At 42.9% G+C, this 14955-nt stretch overlaps 1 protein-coding gene across 1 annotated transcript in view; it reads right to left on the bottom strand.

Moving 5' to 3' along the window:
• ELF1 (E74 like ETS transcription factor 1) overlaps positions 1 to 12271 on the bottom strand; it is a 34678-nt gene extending 22407 nt beyond the window's left edge. The window contains exons 1-2 of the mRNA XM_065743998.1: positions 11937 to 12271; positions 4389 to 4563 (exon numbers count right to left, since the gene is read on the bottom strand). Coding sequence (XP_065600070.1) covers positions 4389 to 4563; positions 11937 to 12008 — 247 coding nt within the window. The 5' untranslated portion in view covers positions 12009 to 12271. The remainder of the gene's footprint in view (positions 1 to 4388; positions 4564 to 11936) is intronic.
• Between the last annotated feature and the right edge of the window lie 2684 nt (positions 12272 to 14955).

Genomic DNA, 14955 nt, shown 5'->3' with positions numbered 1-14955 from the left:
GCCAAACTTATCGCTCTGTTGCTGAAAAAACAGGGACGTGGTTCTGACTCTCACCTCTCAACACAGGCTGAGCCTCACACTTCTTTGATCATGCCGTGAGGCAACCGAGGCCTGCACAATGGCTGCAAATAATTCTGTGGGGTTCTGCTGGGTTAGCATGTTGGATTACAGGAACTTGAGAGCCAACGCAAACAAGCTGTGAGCTGCCACACACAGCAATGCTATCACAACCTCCCTGTCCTATTAGCAGTAGCACTCAACTTGACACAGCTCTCAGAGATAACCAGCCCAAGAAATAAGAGCAAGCTGGGGTCTGTTACTTCAGTTTCTCTCTTAACGTTGCTGATATATATTCCAACCACAACTGAAATGGCCAATCACAATGGTAATTATGATATAGTCACGACTGAAGAACTGAGATGAAAACAGCTCATGTGATACACTTCATCAAAGTCACAGCTGCAAAAATGCTGTGTTTTTTCACTTCAAAGAAGTACCTATTCTAAATAGGCAGGAACTTAAGGAAAAAAAAAAAAAAAACAAAGGAAAAAAAAAAAGGGAAAGGAAAACAAAACCACACCCAAAGTAACATTTTTTTCCCAGGGTACTCAACAAGTTCCCGATTATCTGAGCAAGCCACAAATTTAAGCCTCTGTGTATGCCAATTACAACCCAATTATTGCAGGTGTACGTTTGCCAGGACTCAGCAGAGCTCACAGCTAGCAGCAGACCTGCCCAGACAAGGCTTTCTTCTCTTCTCACCTGGTGGAGAAAGAAACCAGACATCTAGCCTTATTTTTTAGAATAACTGACTGTTTGACTTAAGTGATTGCTTTTTAATATAAGCTCTACACCAACTGTTAACTGATGCTGGAAAACCCCGTGCTACTTTAAGAACGTATGTGATTCAGGAAGACCTATGTATCACATTTTGTTTTCTTTTTTAAACAAGACTTTAAAATTCATAAGCGAAGTCATCTCATCGGGGAGCTACGTGGAAAAACACTCTTCATTTCTATCCAGATGGTATAAGCAGTATTGAGTAACTTCTCTGCAAAGTAACTGAGATCTCATCCATTTTGTTTTATTTTTTTTTACAGCTGGCATCTTGTCAACTGAAAATCCTCACAGATTAAGACTGTGAAATTCTGTTTCCAACTCAGCAGCCCTTTGGATTTCTCTGCAGCACTATAAATGATTCCCCAACACACTGGGTTTGTGCTGGGTTACAACACACAGCGCTTTCCCTTCATTCTCTTACCTGAACAGTTTGGCTTCTGCCATCAGTGCTAGAGGTTCACTAAATGCTACCAAGACTGTAAAATTAACTTCTGAATTGTTAAGCCTCAATGCTGATCTCTGAGCACCTGTATTGCTGTGCCCTGGATTTAGAGCAGGGCACAGTGAAACTAAGTGCCTGTTTTTTGTCCCTCCTCGCTCACAGAAACTTTCTCACTGATTCAGTGAGAAGCACAAAATGGCAGAGTTCGATTACCTGCTGTTTTTCTACATGAAATGCACCAGCCTTGACAAAAAAATAACTCAGGAAGTGACATAATCCAATTAGTTCCTCCTTCCCGTGCATTTTATAACTCTATTTAGTTACATTAATAAGATAGATAAAGTGTAGCAAATCATAGCATCTGACAAGACAAGCTAAAATGGATTGCATGCAAAACTTCATCCCCTGTTTTTTTTCTGAGAGGAAGAACAAACGAACAGAAATCCCCCCCTCAATATTCTCTTTAGCAGTAAAACTTAATTCAAAGCCAAGTGCTCCAATCTATCTTCTTAATCACCTTTTACTCCATGAGAGTTGATTGGTGGAGGTCACGTTATACTGGCAACAAACTGAACATACAAATTGCCACCACAGTTTTTGCTGTGAAAAGTGCTGTTAAACTTAGAGAGTGATAAGGTAAGTCTGTCCATTAATTACAAGAAGATTACAGCGTGTATAACATAGCTAGAAAACAGGCTGTTGGCCATCCTTCAGTAGGGTTTCAAGTAAAACAGATGCTGCTCTTAGAGCTGTAGTTTTCTGCAGGTCATAATTTGTGCTACAGATAGTAATCATGGCAGTGTAATAGCTAGTTTTGAATGGCTTAAGCTAGATCCTATAGGCAGAGAAGGCTACCAGAGACTAATTCTGCAGATACAACACTCAACAGTAATTCCTGCAGTTTCAGAAGACCTACTTCTAATTTCCAGTAGTTTAGGGGAAAAGGAAAGCTTAATGTGTAACAGACAAAAAACAGCACTGAAAAACTTGTAGCTTCAAAAAAAAAAGACTCGTGCATATTTAGCAACCATTTCTGAGCAACGTCAGCGTTTTCAGTTTCATTTTGCTGTGAACTTCAGCCTTCTGAATATTTTCAATTGGAATTAGTACAGTCTTTACAAGGTCTGATTCTTTCTCAGAGCATAATGTGAAAGTGACTGAAAAGATCTGTAAAGACTTCAAAGAGCAAAACAATGCATTTCACTGTTGAGACCAAACACACACAATTAAAACCAAGATGGGAGCTTCAAAGATAGGGAAAAAAAAAAAAAACCAGCAGGCAATTAGCCCAACTTTGCAAGCAGCCCACTGCACAACACGCTTGCACCTGCTGCAGCAGCTTGGTTGGGCTGTGTACCTGCAGCCGGGGCAGAGAGGTGATGAAGGCATGCTCCTCTATGCTCTCTGCCCACTTTCATGAGCGGCTCCTGGCCCCTCTGGCACGGTTAGGGACAGGCAGGGGCTCCCTGATGTAAACCTGCTGCTGAGCCGCCTCCTCCTCCCTGGGAGCTTTGAGCAGCCATGTGGGTCCCTGCCCAGCTCAGAGTCGTCTCTCTGAGCAAAGGCAAGCACTCCATTTCCAGTGGCCAAGGAAACTTGCAGCACACACAGCAGCTAGCATGCTGCAGTGTGAACCAGATAACGAGTTAACCTTCATTACCACAATCTCTACAAACTCACAGCTCTGGTTTTCTAAGGACTAGGCCTTTAAAGAAAAACAGATTGCTTCAGCTACAATGGATGATGTTAACAATACAGCACTTGTCTGCCTCCAAAGTATCCCTTGGACACCATCAGTTACAAGGATTACATATTTTCATTCTTTGGCAGCAAACCCTTCTCATGTGACTATTTACGTTAGCAACAAAAAATCTTAACAAGAGCAGTCACAAAAGCAGAGTTTCACCATTTCTCATGCAACTGTCAATTCACACACAATGTATTGCAGTGAACACGTATTCAAGAAAACTATGAAATTCATCAGCTACAAAATATTCACACAGCCACATTAAGTGGTGCTTAAATAACACTCGGAGGAAATGCCAGTTACAGTGTGAATAATTAATATGAATAGCGAGTGAATAGCTGGCAAGAGGTCTCAACCTGAAATAATGTTTAAGCGTGTGAGACTTCATTGAATAATCAGCTAAATTATTTGTGCAGTCAGTCTGTTCATAGGGCTAAAAAAAAAAAAAAGGGGCCACATATATCAGATAAAACCATTTTCTGGGAACAGCTCACGTCAGTTTACTCTGTGAAATGCACCTCATGTCAAGTTCTGCTGAGTTTGGCTTTTGGTGGTAACAGACTGGAACAGAGCCTTTGGAAGTGGTGTCAGAACCATGACTGAAACCGGCAAGCTGTCTCCAGCCTGAGCACAGCTTGGCTCAAGAAACCCAATCACTGAAAGATGGCACAAACAGATCTCACCTCTGGAAAAGCATCTACCTCACCTTTCAGACTTGGCCTGCAAAAGTGCCCCGAATATCTACTTTCAGCAAATTCCTGTTTGCTTTGGGGGCTTGTTTATTTAGTTTTGCTTATATTAAATGTCTTAAATTTGATATATCCTCGGGCTTTCTCTTTTACCCTACCTTTCCTAACAGAATTCATGCAGAACATTTGTATTTTGAACATTTATTAGTAGAGAACTAAAGTGAACACCATGCTGAGCACACCTATATCAGCTTCATGCTTACAAGCACATTTTACAGTTGGCCATTTGCATACCCTCAGGAAATCAAAACAGTGCTTGCTGTATATTACTGCTTTTTTGGCACTTATGTTTCCTTAGGTACATACCAACCACTAGAAAAAGGGGCTAAAAAATAACATTAAGAGCAATGTGCAACCATTTTGATACTCTGAGTAGAACTCCATCTCAATCTGTATTGATGGGTGAAGGGACACTGTGCCAGCTATGCAGCTGGAACAGCAAGCCACCTGGCACTGCAATTCATGTCATTTTCTGTCTTGCATTGGACTGACAGCATTCAACACCATTCTAACTTTGTTCCCTATTCATTTTTACCACTCAGTTTTTCTTGCTGCAAGCCACAACCACCTTGTTGCAAAAGCATGGCAAATAAATGGTTCTACTGCAAACCTGTGAGGGGGATATCATCATCTTCGATGATTTGTTCCTCTGCAACATCCAGAGAATTCTCAGTGATCATGTCACTGGGCTCATCCACACAGGTTAAACCAGAATAGTTGTTTAGGAGATCTCCACTGGGGACATGTTCCACGATGACAGCAGGGAAAATGGATGGATCACCAAGCTGTAGGAAATAAATAAATAAGGAAAATTAATAAACCCATCACACATCATGTAAATGATCAGGAGTGGGTTCTGGAAAAAAAAAAAGATGATTTTTAGCACACAAAACCAAATTAGCAGCAGCATTCTGCTGTAGGCCAGAAGCTCAGTATCACTACAGATAGGACACGATACACTGCCATGATCGCAGTAGGTAATACAAGACTCCCACAACAGCATTTTGCAGCTAAAAGGCTGACACAAGGGAGGAACAGAGCAGTACAATAGGAGTCAGCCTTTGCTGGTAATGATAGCAGCAAACAGCTTGCTGCAAACACCTCCTGCTCTTCCTGTCTAGCTGCGGGCAGAGCGTGGTGTGGCTATGTGCACTGCAGGAAGGTCTCACCAGCACTGAGTTTTCTGTGAGACAGCAGCTCAGCTCAGAGGTCACTGATTACGAGGGCAACAAGTGCAACTCTTATCATTATGCTTTCTTCCCTTGCCATTGCACCCCTACTTTCCTTTGATGTCTGCTTTTAGCCATCATCCATCTCTCACAACAGTTATTTTCAAGATATAACTGAAAAAGGGCACTTGGCATAGTCGAAATCAAGTGGCCAGTAGCAGTAACAAGATGCACATTCTCCAAAATGGCAACCATTCAATGGGAACAGATTTGCAGAAAACACCATTTACTACAGAGAAAGTATTTTCCAAGCCAATTCTTTCAAAATGCCATTTGCAGGAAGAAAGTCAGAGCTGGTAGCATAGGAGGTTGAGAGGAAGTGTAGTATAACTCATTACAAAAATAAGCCACATTATGAATTTGGCACCCTGAAAAACAAGAAAGCAAACATTGCTCAAATGTGCTCCTATGAGGAAACTTGTGTTTGTACATTTGGCCTCACTCTCTCCACACAAGAGCAAAGATATGAAAAACCATGCAAGAAAAAACAAAAAACAAAAAACAAAAAACAACATATCATCATGAGCTCTCTTGGGCATTGCTCATAATCTTGGCACTGCACAGGCCACCAGCAGCAGAAAACGGTCTCAGAGCTGCTGCCTCCATGCAGAGAATGGCAATGTGAGACAGAAGAGGCTGGGACATACTACTGAAAGGAGAAAGTGCAATTAGAATCTTTACGAGGCAGTAATTACCATCTGCAATTGCTCAGTGTTTTGTAAAACATGCCTCAACAACAACTGTGGTAAAGGGCAATTGGGGAAAAAGATGAAGCATCCCTGTTTCAGAAATATGCCACAGTTTGTAAGTCACAATGTGCCGGTTACATATACTGTACGTGTGTATATGAAACCACATGAAAAGCAATGACTGCAGAAAAAGCTTACATACTGCACTTCACTCAGGCTCGTGGCATCTGTGAGCAAGAAGAGCACATGCTTTGCAAGCACCTGTTCATTAGTCTACTGAGCAGGTAAAAAGTAGGGATTTTTGATGGGGAAGACACAAACATGAAGGCTTCAATATTCTTCTCCTTTTCTGTCTCATAGATGCTAGGGGTGATGTCCATCTCACCTGACTTCAAGCAACTGTGGTGCAGGTAGTAACAGTTGACCTACTGAGCCTAGGTTTCCTTCCCAGTCAACAGAGAACTGTTTTTAGAGCACTATTTTCCTGACCAGTTTTAGGCTCCTGTGTCATAGAAAGATGAATCATGCCCTATAAAAACACCTATTTTTCTCCACTGACTATATAAAGGAGCAGGTGTCAGGATGCTTAATTCTAATGTAGAAATCCAGCTTGAATGACTGAAGTTCATGCCACCAACTGCCTTCGAGAGGCTAAAACACCTCCAACACCACAGTTATTCTTTAGTTTTCTGTTTCACAAAACAAAAGCTGCTGTCGTGTATTGTAGTAGCAGTGGGTCCCATCAGTATGACCAAGAATGATCTATTCTGCAAGGCTCAGCTGAATCTGGAAACACCTGCCATGAATACACTCTGTCACAGCCAATGTGTGCTCATCTACAGGTATAGAAGTCCATCCTGCAGGGAAACTTGGTCATGCAAATCAGCACTGGCCCATTTGAGGAGCTTGCTGACAATACACTTGCAAAAGACCAAAGATGGAGAGAGAAGCAACTTTAAGAATGATGCAGAAAGGCATTTACTCATGTTTAGAGACCAAATGGGATTTTTTTTAAGGAAGTAATAGCTTTGAACCGGAGTCATTAAATATCACTTCCTGTGGCCTTTCATTAAAAAAAAAAAAAATCATTAGTAGATCTGCTTCCTATCATTTACTGCTGCTGTACAAAGCACAGAGCTTCTATCTTGCCATGGACAAGAAAAGGAGAAGCTAGAACAGACACCAAAATAGGTATTCAGCAAGAAAAACATTAATGCAACTGCAAACAAACTGAATTCAAAAGACATTTCTGAAGAAAAAAAATCATCGTTATTGTGTATGTTTGCCATTGTTGCGATTCCTTTCACAAGGAGCTCATTCAGTTCTAAGTGCTTCCTACTAATTAATACTGATAGACACAAAAACACGGAGAGATTTTATCTCAACTTAGCACTTCTGTAATGTTCTTGATTTCATCGAAAGTAACCTGAATCTCAACTATGGGGCAAGCTAAAGCACCTTGTAGCTCTCAAAGCACAGGAATAATTTTGCATGCATTTCAAACTGCAAAAGTGACCATGTTTACTGCAGCTCCCTGCAATGGTACTGGGTAATTACATAAAGGGAAAACACTGCTGAATGAAAGACAACTAATTAATATTAATTACAGAATCATACACGGAAATATAGAGGTTGGAAAGGATCTCTAGAGATCATCTAGTCTAGCCCCCATCTACAGCAGGTTCCCTAGGAAAGTGTCCAGGCAGGTTTTGAATGCTTCCAGACAAAGAGACTCCACAGCCTCTCTGGTCACCTGATCCAGTGCTCCATCACTCTCTAAAAGTTTTTCCTCACGTTCACACAGAACTTCCTGTGTTCCAATTTGTGCCCATTACCCTTGTACCCCATTGCTGTGGTTCTAAGCACCACTGAGAAAGCCTTCCTCCTTCCCATCTACTTGACATCTAGCCTTTAGATATTTATAATAGATAAGATTCCCCTCTCATTCCCCATGCTGAAGAGGCCCAGGTCTCTCAGTTTTCCTCACAGGGCAGATGCCCCAGGTCCCTCACCATCTTTGCAGTCCTCTGCTGGACTCTCTTCTCTGGGAGAACCCTGTTCTTTTCAACTGGGGAGCCCAGAACTGGACACAGAAGTCCACATGTGGCCTCACCAGGGCAGAGTAGAGGGGGAGGAACACCTCCCTCAAAAAGCTGACCACGCTCTTTTTAATGTACCCCAGAACACCACTGGCTTTCTGGGCCACAGAGGCACTCTGCTTGCTCACAACCAATCTAGTGTCCACAAGGACACCCATGTCCCTTGCAGAGCTTTCCATCAGGTCAGCCTCTAAACTGTACTGATACCTGCAGTTATTCCTCCCTAGCTGTACGCTTGCCCTTGTTGAATCTCACTAGGTTCACCTTTCTCCCACTACCACCACAATATAGTTAAAACATGCTATTCTAGCTGCACCAAAGCTTTGGTCTGGCTTCAACATATCCTCCTAATCTGCTGAGCAAATAAAGGACTCCAGCATTTTCCCAAGTCTTAGGAACCAAATCCCCCACAGTGTAATTTTTTCACACAGACCAGCCCTGTAAACAGACCTATAATAGTTTGGGAGAGCACGAATCTTCAGAAAGAAGAAAAATAACAAAGGGGATTTCTTCTGCTCTGGATGTAATGTCACCTTATTTGACAATCCAGATCCAGTCTAAGAAAAATGTTTAATTTTACTAGAAGACACTGTCCCAAGAATACAATGACTAGCTTTCAGATGGCTTGGAAGAAATTTATATGAGTGACCAGTTGCAAGAAAGGCATGCAACAGATATAAGAAGGAAAAGTTACACGGGGATTAAAGAAAGAAGCCTTCATGCAAAAACTGGCTTTGTAACAAAGCAACAATATATAAGATACAGTTGTCCATTTATTTTGGAAAAAAAAAGGCACAAAAAAGAAAAAACACTAATCCAAACCAGGCAAAGTGGTCTTGGTGACTAGAAAATGGGCTTCAGCTTTCTCTAACTGAAGTCCCTGTGCCAAATGCTGAAGCAGCCTCTCAACTTTCCAGACGTTCCCACGGACGGGATCTGAGACAAGACCAAGTTTTACAGAAGGATTTTGGAAGAAGATAAATACTGCTTAGGAGTACCTCAATTTCTCACAACCATTTCCCGAGTCTTCATAAAACAGCAAGCCGAAAAGTGGGGACTTCCAGCAGAAGCTGGAAATAGGCAAAAATGTAGAACTTGGCCTTGACAGTGGCTTTCAGCTCCGGCACCACCAGTCTTCCTGAGGTGACTTTACATTACAAAGCACCAGGGAATGTGGAAGAATCAAGGCATGAGAAGATGGGGCAGAAGTCGTTGTCCAACTTAAGAGCTCAGACCCTAGTATCAGGCTAAGAGAACTGGGGCTGTTCAGCCTGGAAAAGGCTGTGAAGTGATGTGACAGCCACCTTTCTGAAGTGGAACTACAGGAAAGAAAGGGACTCTTTAGCAGGGGCTATGGTGAAACGGCTTCAAGTTTAAAGAGGGGAGCTTTAGGTTGGATATAAGGAAAAAGTCTTTTACAGTGAGAGTGGTGAGGCACTGCAACAGGTTGCTCAGAGGTGCAGCCAATGCCCCGTCCCTGGCGACTTTCAAGGCAAGGCTGGATAGGGCCCTGGATACATGATCTAGTTGTGCATGTCCTGTTCATTGCAGGGAGTTGGACTAGATGACCTTTAAAGGTCCCTTCCAACCCTAAGGACTCTATGATTCTAAGCTTCAGACATAAAGAAAAGCAGTTCTGGCCAGCAGTGCTGACTCAACAAAGCCTGTAAGAGCTCCTGCCCACTTTCACATGTGCAGTCTCTCTCTGTCAAAAACAAAATGAAATAAAAATCCACAAAAAAGCCTCAACTTAAATGTGACCTTTGACACATAGCAGCAGCCAGTCCTCCATTTGGTTCCCTTCTCAAAATTACGAAAATATTTTCACTGCATTTCCTCCTCACCACGTAAGCACGATGTTACAAACGAGTCCTCCAAGGGAAGAAAAACAAACAAGCAAAAGAAACCCATTACTTTCTAAACAGAAAGGGACAAAACTGATAGAAAAGAGCCTTTCCCGTTCACACAAGGCCACATGACCAAGTCCCTCCCACTGGCTGAATGCTTACATTTGCAAATGGACTGTTCGTAATTCAGGGTTGTTTAACTGAGACTTAAAAGAAAATAAATAAATGGCCATGAATTATGACTTCCCTGAAATACATTATGTAGCTGCCATCCAGACCCTGAACCTCTCCCTGCAGCTGTTCCATGTCCTGACAGTTCTTGGCACAAAAGGGCTTCAGACAAAGCCCTGACAAGAGCAAAAGTATGGAAGTACTTCCAACTTCAGCTTATGAGAAAACAGCAAAAATAATTACCCAAAGGCAAGTTAACTGGCACCTGTGTATAAAGATGGCACATTTTGTATCCTGATGAAGCTCAAAAAATGCTTTTGATCCAGACAGAGAACTTCTAGAATTAAAATGCTCCAAGTACACAAGTTGTGGTATACATCCCAAAATATAAACTGCCCAGAACTGAAAAACTTTGGTAGTATTGGTACTGATAGCTCCTACACTGTAATCAGTGACTTACAGCCACTACCAACCTTTTTATGTTAGTAGCACATTAACTACCGTTATTTGAGTTAAACCTGGTTCCAACTTCCCACGTTTTTGCCTACTCCAGGCTTCTTTTCCACAGCTGAATATTTAATATCCTCCTCCAGGCAGACACCTAGCTGGTTACCTGAATCCCTGATACATGCACTAAGCCAACCTTCTGATTGAAACAGAACTTCCCTCCAAGTGTTTGCAGCAAGGAATGTTCTGCTATGGCTTTCCACATCCCTCATTACATCTCCTGCAGGGCATGCTCCAGAATGCATTTTTTCCCTCAGGCTCCATCTGGAGTAGGATTTATTTGGGTTAAGAGATACACGCCAAGGTTAAGTTTGGCCTCCATTTAGGGGAGATCCATTTAGGGAGGTTTTATTCTTGAGTGCTCCATGTATTTTATTTATTTATTAAGTTTTTCAGGTGAGCATCTGAAGAAACTGCAAGAGACAGAATGCATCACTAAAACAAAGCCACGTTTCCTGCACTGCTCCTCCAAGAAATCATGATGAAGCAGCCCTCCTCTTTTCAATTCTCTCCTCTTGCATTGGCTTGTAAAGTCAAAACAGCAACAAACAACATACAGAAGTAATAAATACAGCTCATTTTCCACTACGCTTGTGCAATTCCCATATCTAAATCCCCAGACTGCCACAGGCTCTGGAAAAATACAGGGAAGGAAGTTGCATTACCAGTTCCACCCAAAACTGAGTTAGCACTTGAGACAGACAACACTCAGCTCATTGAAACGATCGCATGAGTCTGACAGCACAAATGGGACACTGAGCCAGCCAAAAACAGGAGGCCACAGAAAAAAAGCAGAGACAAGGTTATGGAGTACTTCTGAAACAGAGTATAAATACTTTTCACATTCACAAAAAGAGGAACAATTTGCAGCAACACTTCTCAGCTGTCCCCCTCTAAAACTGAGAAGTCTTATAATCTCCACAAGCCTAAGAAGTGCTTTTCCATAATAAGATGCCTAACTCATTGTTAACCATTGCAAAACCCTACCATTAACCACCACCTATAGAGGGGCTGCCTGATTTTTATGACAGGATTTCTCTGCTCACGACTCAAAGGATGTGGTGTAGATAATCTAAACCTACCTACGACCTGTACGAGGCAGAAACAGGTAGCGTCCCTACAGTGTGAAAGAAAGCCATTTAAGTCATTCTGAAGCTTAGTTCTGACATACACACAGTAATGCAATTTACAAACCAATCTGCAAAGAACACAGAGCAGACACTTACTGCTCCTTCTAGTCACCTGTAGTGTGGCAGCTGCTTTCTTCTGGATTTTATCCTAGCACGCCACAGAAGTTAAAGCAACTGTCAAACAGCAGAATGTCAGGAAATTTCCAGCATGAATGTATTCTACTGGCACAAATCAGTGACAAAGGAAAATATCTTCAGAGGAGGTCCCTGCAATACTGTAGAAGTTGCAACATTTCAACCAATTTCTGCCCTGCCGGTGCAAGTTACAGGAAGCAACAGGAAGCTTTTGAAACTGCAGAGATCTGCTGCAACAATAGTGATCTCAGTGTTTGCTTTCTTGTGCTTTACACAACATCTTTTCCTCATGTTGCCCTAACGCCCCTTGCACCAACTTGCACGAATGCCACTTCTTCGACCTTCCCGTACCTGCTGCTCATCCTCCATGACGTTGCTGGCAAATTCGAACACAAGCTCATTCTGCTGTACAACTGCTGCCATAATAACGCATTCCCAGGTCTCAGCTCCACATAAGAAGAAAACTGTCTTCAAATGGAAAAGAATGGACAGTGTCACCAGGGTGCAGCAGGGCAGGAAGGCAGGATCACAGAACGAGCTGAGTGGCAACTTCAGTAGTTCTTAGATCATCAGTGTTTCTGGATCCTTCTCAAGGAAACCAAGGAGAACTCTTTCCTGAGTTGCTTCTCCCACGTGGACAGACTTTTGTCTGTGAGGAAGGAAAAAAAAGAGTTACAATTAGGAACTGATTGCTTTAGCTGCCTAAAGAACAGCTGGAGCTACAAAGCTTGGCCATGTCAATAGATGGTGCATTATACCTGGCTCTAAAGTAGTTAGATACCTTCTGATCCCCGCAGGTATTACTTCCACTAATCAATGCACACAAATGTATTAGCCATCTTTTCATCCGATTCACGCATGCGCTTTCCACATCAATTAATTATTCTATCTCCAAGTTACGTTAGAAGAAAAATACAGAACACAGCCTGACCTACTGAGCTGCAGGACACCCCAAGCCAGTCGCCCTTCTGCCTCACACACAGCCCCAGTCCTGCAGGGCTGTCATCTAGCAAAAGAAACACTCTTGATCTTGATTCCCACAGTCCACAACAGAGAAACAGTTGACAGATTCCTCATACAGGCCCAGAGAGTCCCCAGGTTTCTACATGAAGCAGATCTGCAGCTTCTTTGTAAAAATGCACTGTAAATGTATCCTTATCTCGGCCACAGGCTTGTGAGCAGCCGGAAGGAAACTGCACTGACCACGTCATGGCAAATGAGAACAGGCAAAAAAACTGCACAGCACAATAGCAAAGAAAAAATAAAAGAATCCCCAACTGTGGAATGTAAACAGTTTCTCTGGACGGATGCGTGCTGTGTCTCCTGCATTTTCACTTACTCATCAGTGCAAAAGGTAAACGTGGCTGACTTAAGCTTAGATAGAGACGTGCCGTAGCACTTCTGGAGGAAAAGTGAGCACAATCTGTAATCTTCACACTACTAAGATGATCAAGGTGTTAATAAGCTTCTGTTTCAAAAGAACAACACAATCTGATGCCTGCAATCAGGAACCTGAGGGAGTATGCTGGTGTCTATGAATTAATTTAAAGCCATGTGTCCTTAAGGAAGTGAGGCTGGAGGTGACTTTGATCAAACTCTTTGAGCTGCACGTGTTGAAGTGCTGCTGGGACTGAAGAACTTGATGTGGAGGCCTGGCACCAGGCCCCTCCACCAGCAATGCACACGGGCCTCACTTTAGGCCACAGAGCTGAGTGCTGCTGCCACTTGCTGGGTGCCAACTCTTGCTCACGCACAGCTGTTGGCTGCTCCTTGTTTCTTCAGCAGGTTAAAAATGAAGGGCACCTTCCCCTTCCTGGTGCCAAGCAGCTTAATTAGGGAGGACCGAGTCACACGCTTGCACTCCCTCACTCTAAGAAACATAGCAGCTGTCTTTCCCATATAGATTGTGGTATTCCCAAATTCTTAGGCAGTGATGACAGTGCCTTCAGGGAGTCTCACTGAAGTCACTACATACTACCCTTCTAAGAAATCAGGAAAACCAAAGTTGCAACTCCTCCCCAACTTCCACCACTTGTTCTGACGAGCTCTTTAACCATTTTTAAGAGCAGCCACAAAGCTAACTGGAGAACACTTGCATTAACGGGGGCTGCATGCACAAAGAGAAAGGGAAGCGCTCTGGCAGCCATGGCCGTGCAGCCTCAGCCCTTCCCACCTTGCAGCCTGACTTAAGTAGCTCCAAAGATTCCCCTGTAAATCAGCAGGGCAGGGGCACTGACAGCACTACATGCAACCATATTGTCTTGGGTTAAATTCCTTCAATTTAATCACTCGGGCTGTGAGAGAACAGATGCACCCAGAGGAAGCTGTGCACAACGCCAGCACAAAGGGATCGTGTTATACCATCCCACACATTAGCCTAAAAACAAAGTATATACTGTATAACTTAACATTTCCAGCATACTTATCTGTGACACAGCACTTATCCTGCTTTTATGTTGATGCTGTTAAAAAGTTACTAGGCTCGAGGCATTCGCCCTCTTTGTTCATACATGTGGATTCAGCGGGCGTGATGGAGAAGATGGTTAGCACCTTCTGTATTCTGGTTCTCCCTGGGCAATTACCTTAGTGCTCATTTTTCAGTAAGCATGCATTGGGAAGCTGAGGGGATTCCCATATTTGCCTGGGATCCTTTGGGGTGAAGTCCCTTTTCGCTGATTAGCAGGAGTGACTTCAAATGTTAGCAGTTCCTTGTGTTACAGAGTTACAGTTCATTTTTAGGCAGTAACCAAAACACAAATTATACTTCAATAATTTTCCATTCCTACCCTATCTTCTAAAAAAGCCTCTCTTGATTACACAACTGTGTTGCTGTGTCAGAGATTCGGACTACTAGGCAAGCTGGTACCACCTCCCTGAGCAGCCCCACTCCAGCACCTGACCACTCTTTCAGAGAAGTATTTCCTAATGTCCAACCTGCATCTTCCATGGGGCAACTTGAGGCCATTCCCCCTAGTTCTATCACTAGTTACACAGGAGAAGAGGCTGACCCTCACTTCACCACACTCTCCTTTCAGGCAGTTGTAGAGAGCAATAAGGTCTCCCCTGAGCCTCCTCTTCTCCAGACTGAACAGTCCCAGCTTCCCTAGCTGCTCCCCATTAAAATGTGCAGTGACACGTGATTCAGAAGCTGTGACGGCAAATCTACTAAAAACTACAAGGCTATTTTTTCCTACTTAGTAGTTTAAAAATGAAAACAACCAACAATAACTCACCCAACCCAACCACTCCAATGCAGAATTAATTTGGTGGGAAGTAGCAACAAATATGTTCTGGGAAATAACAGCACGGCGATATAAGGCGAAGCACTTTCCTTTAACCCACACCACCTCCTCTGGCGTATGCAGAACAG

The sequence above is a fragment of the Cyrtonyx montezumae genome, unplaced genomic scaffold (genome assembly GCF_038088225.1).
Source record: "Cyrtonyx montezumae isolate F1298 unplaced genomic scaffold, pur_monq_1.0 scaffold_3, whole genome shotgun sequence".
NCBI lineage: Eukaryota > Metazoa > Chordata > Aves > Galliformes > Odontophoridae > Cyrtonyx > Cyrtonyx montezumae.
The sequence above is the reverse complement of the archived record's forward strand: the minus strand, read 5'-3'. Positions and strand labels throughout refer to the sequence as shown.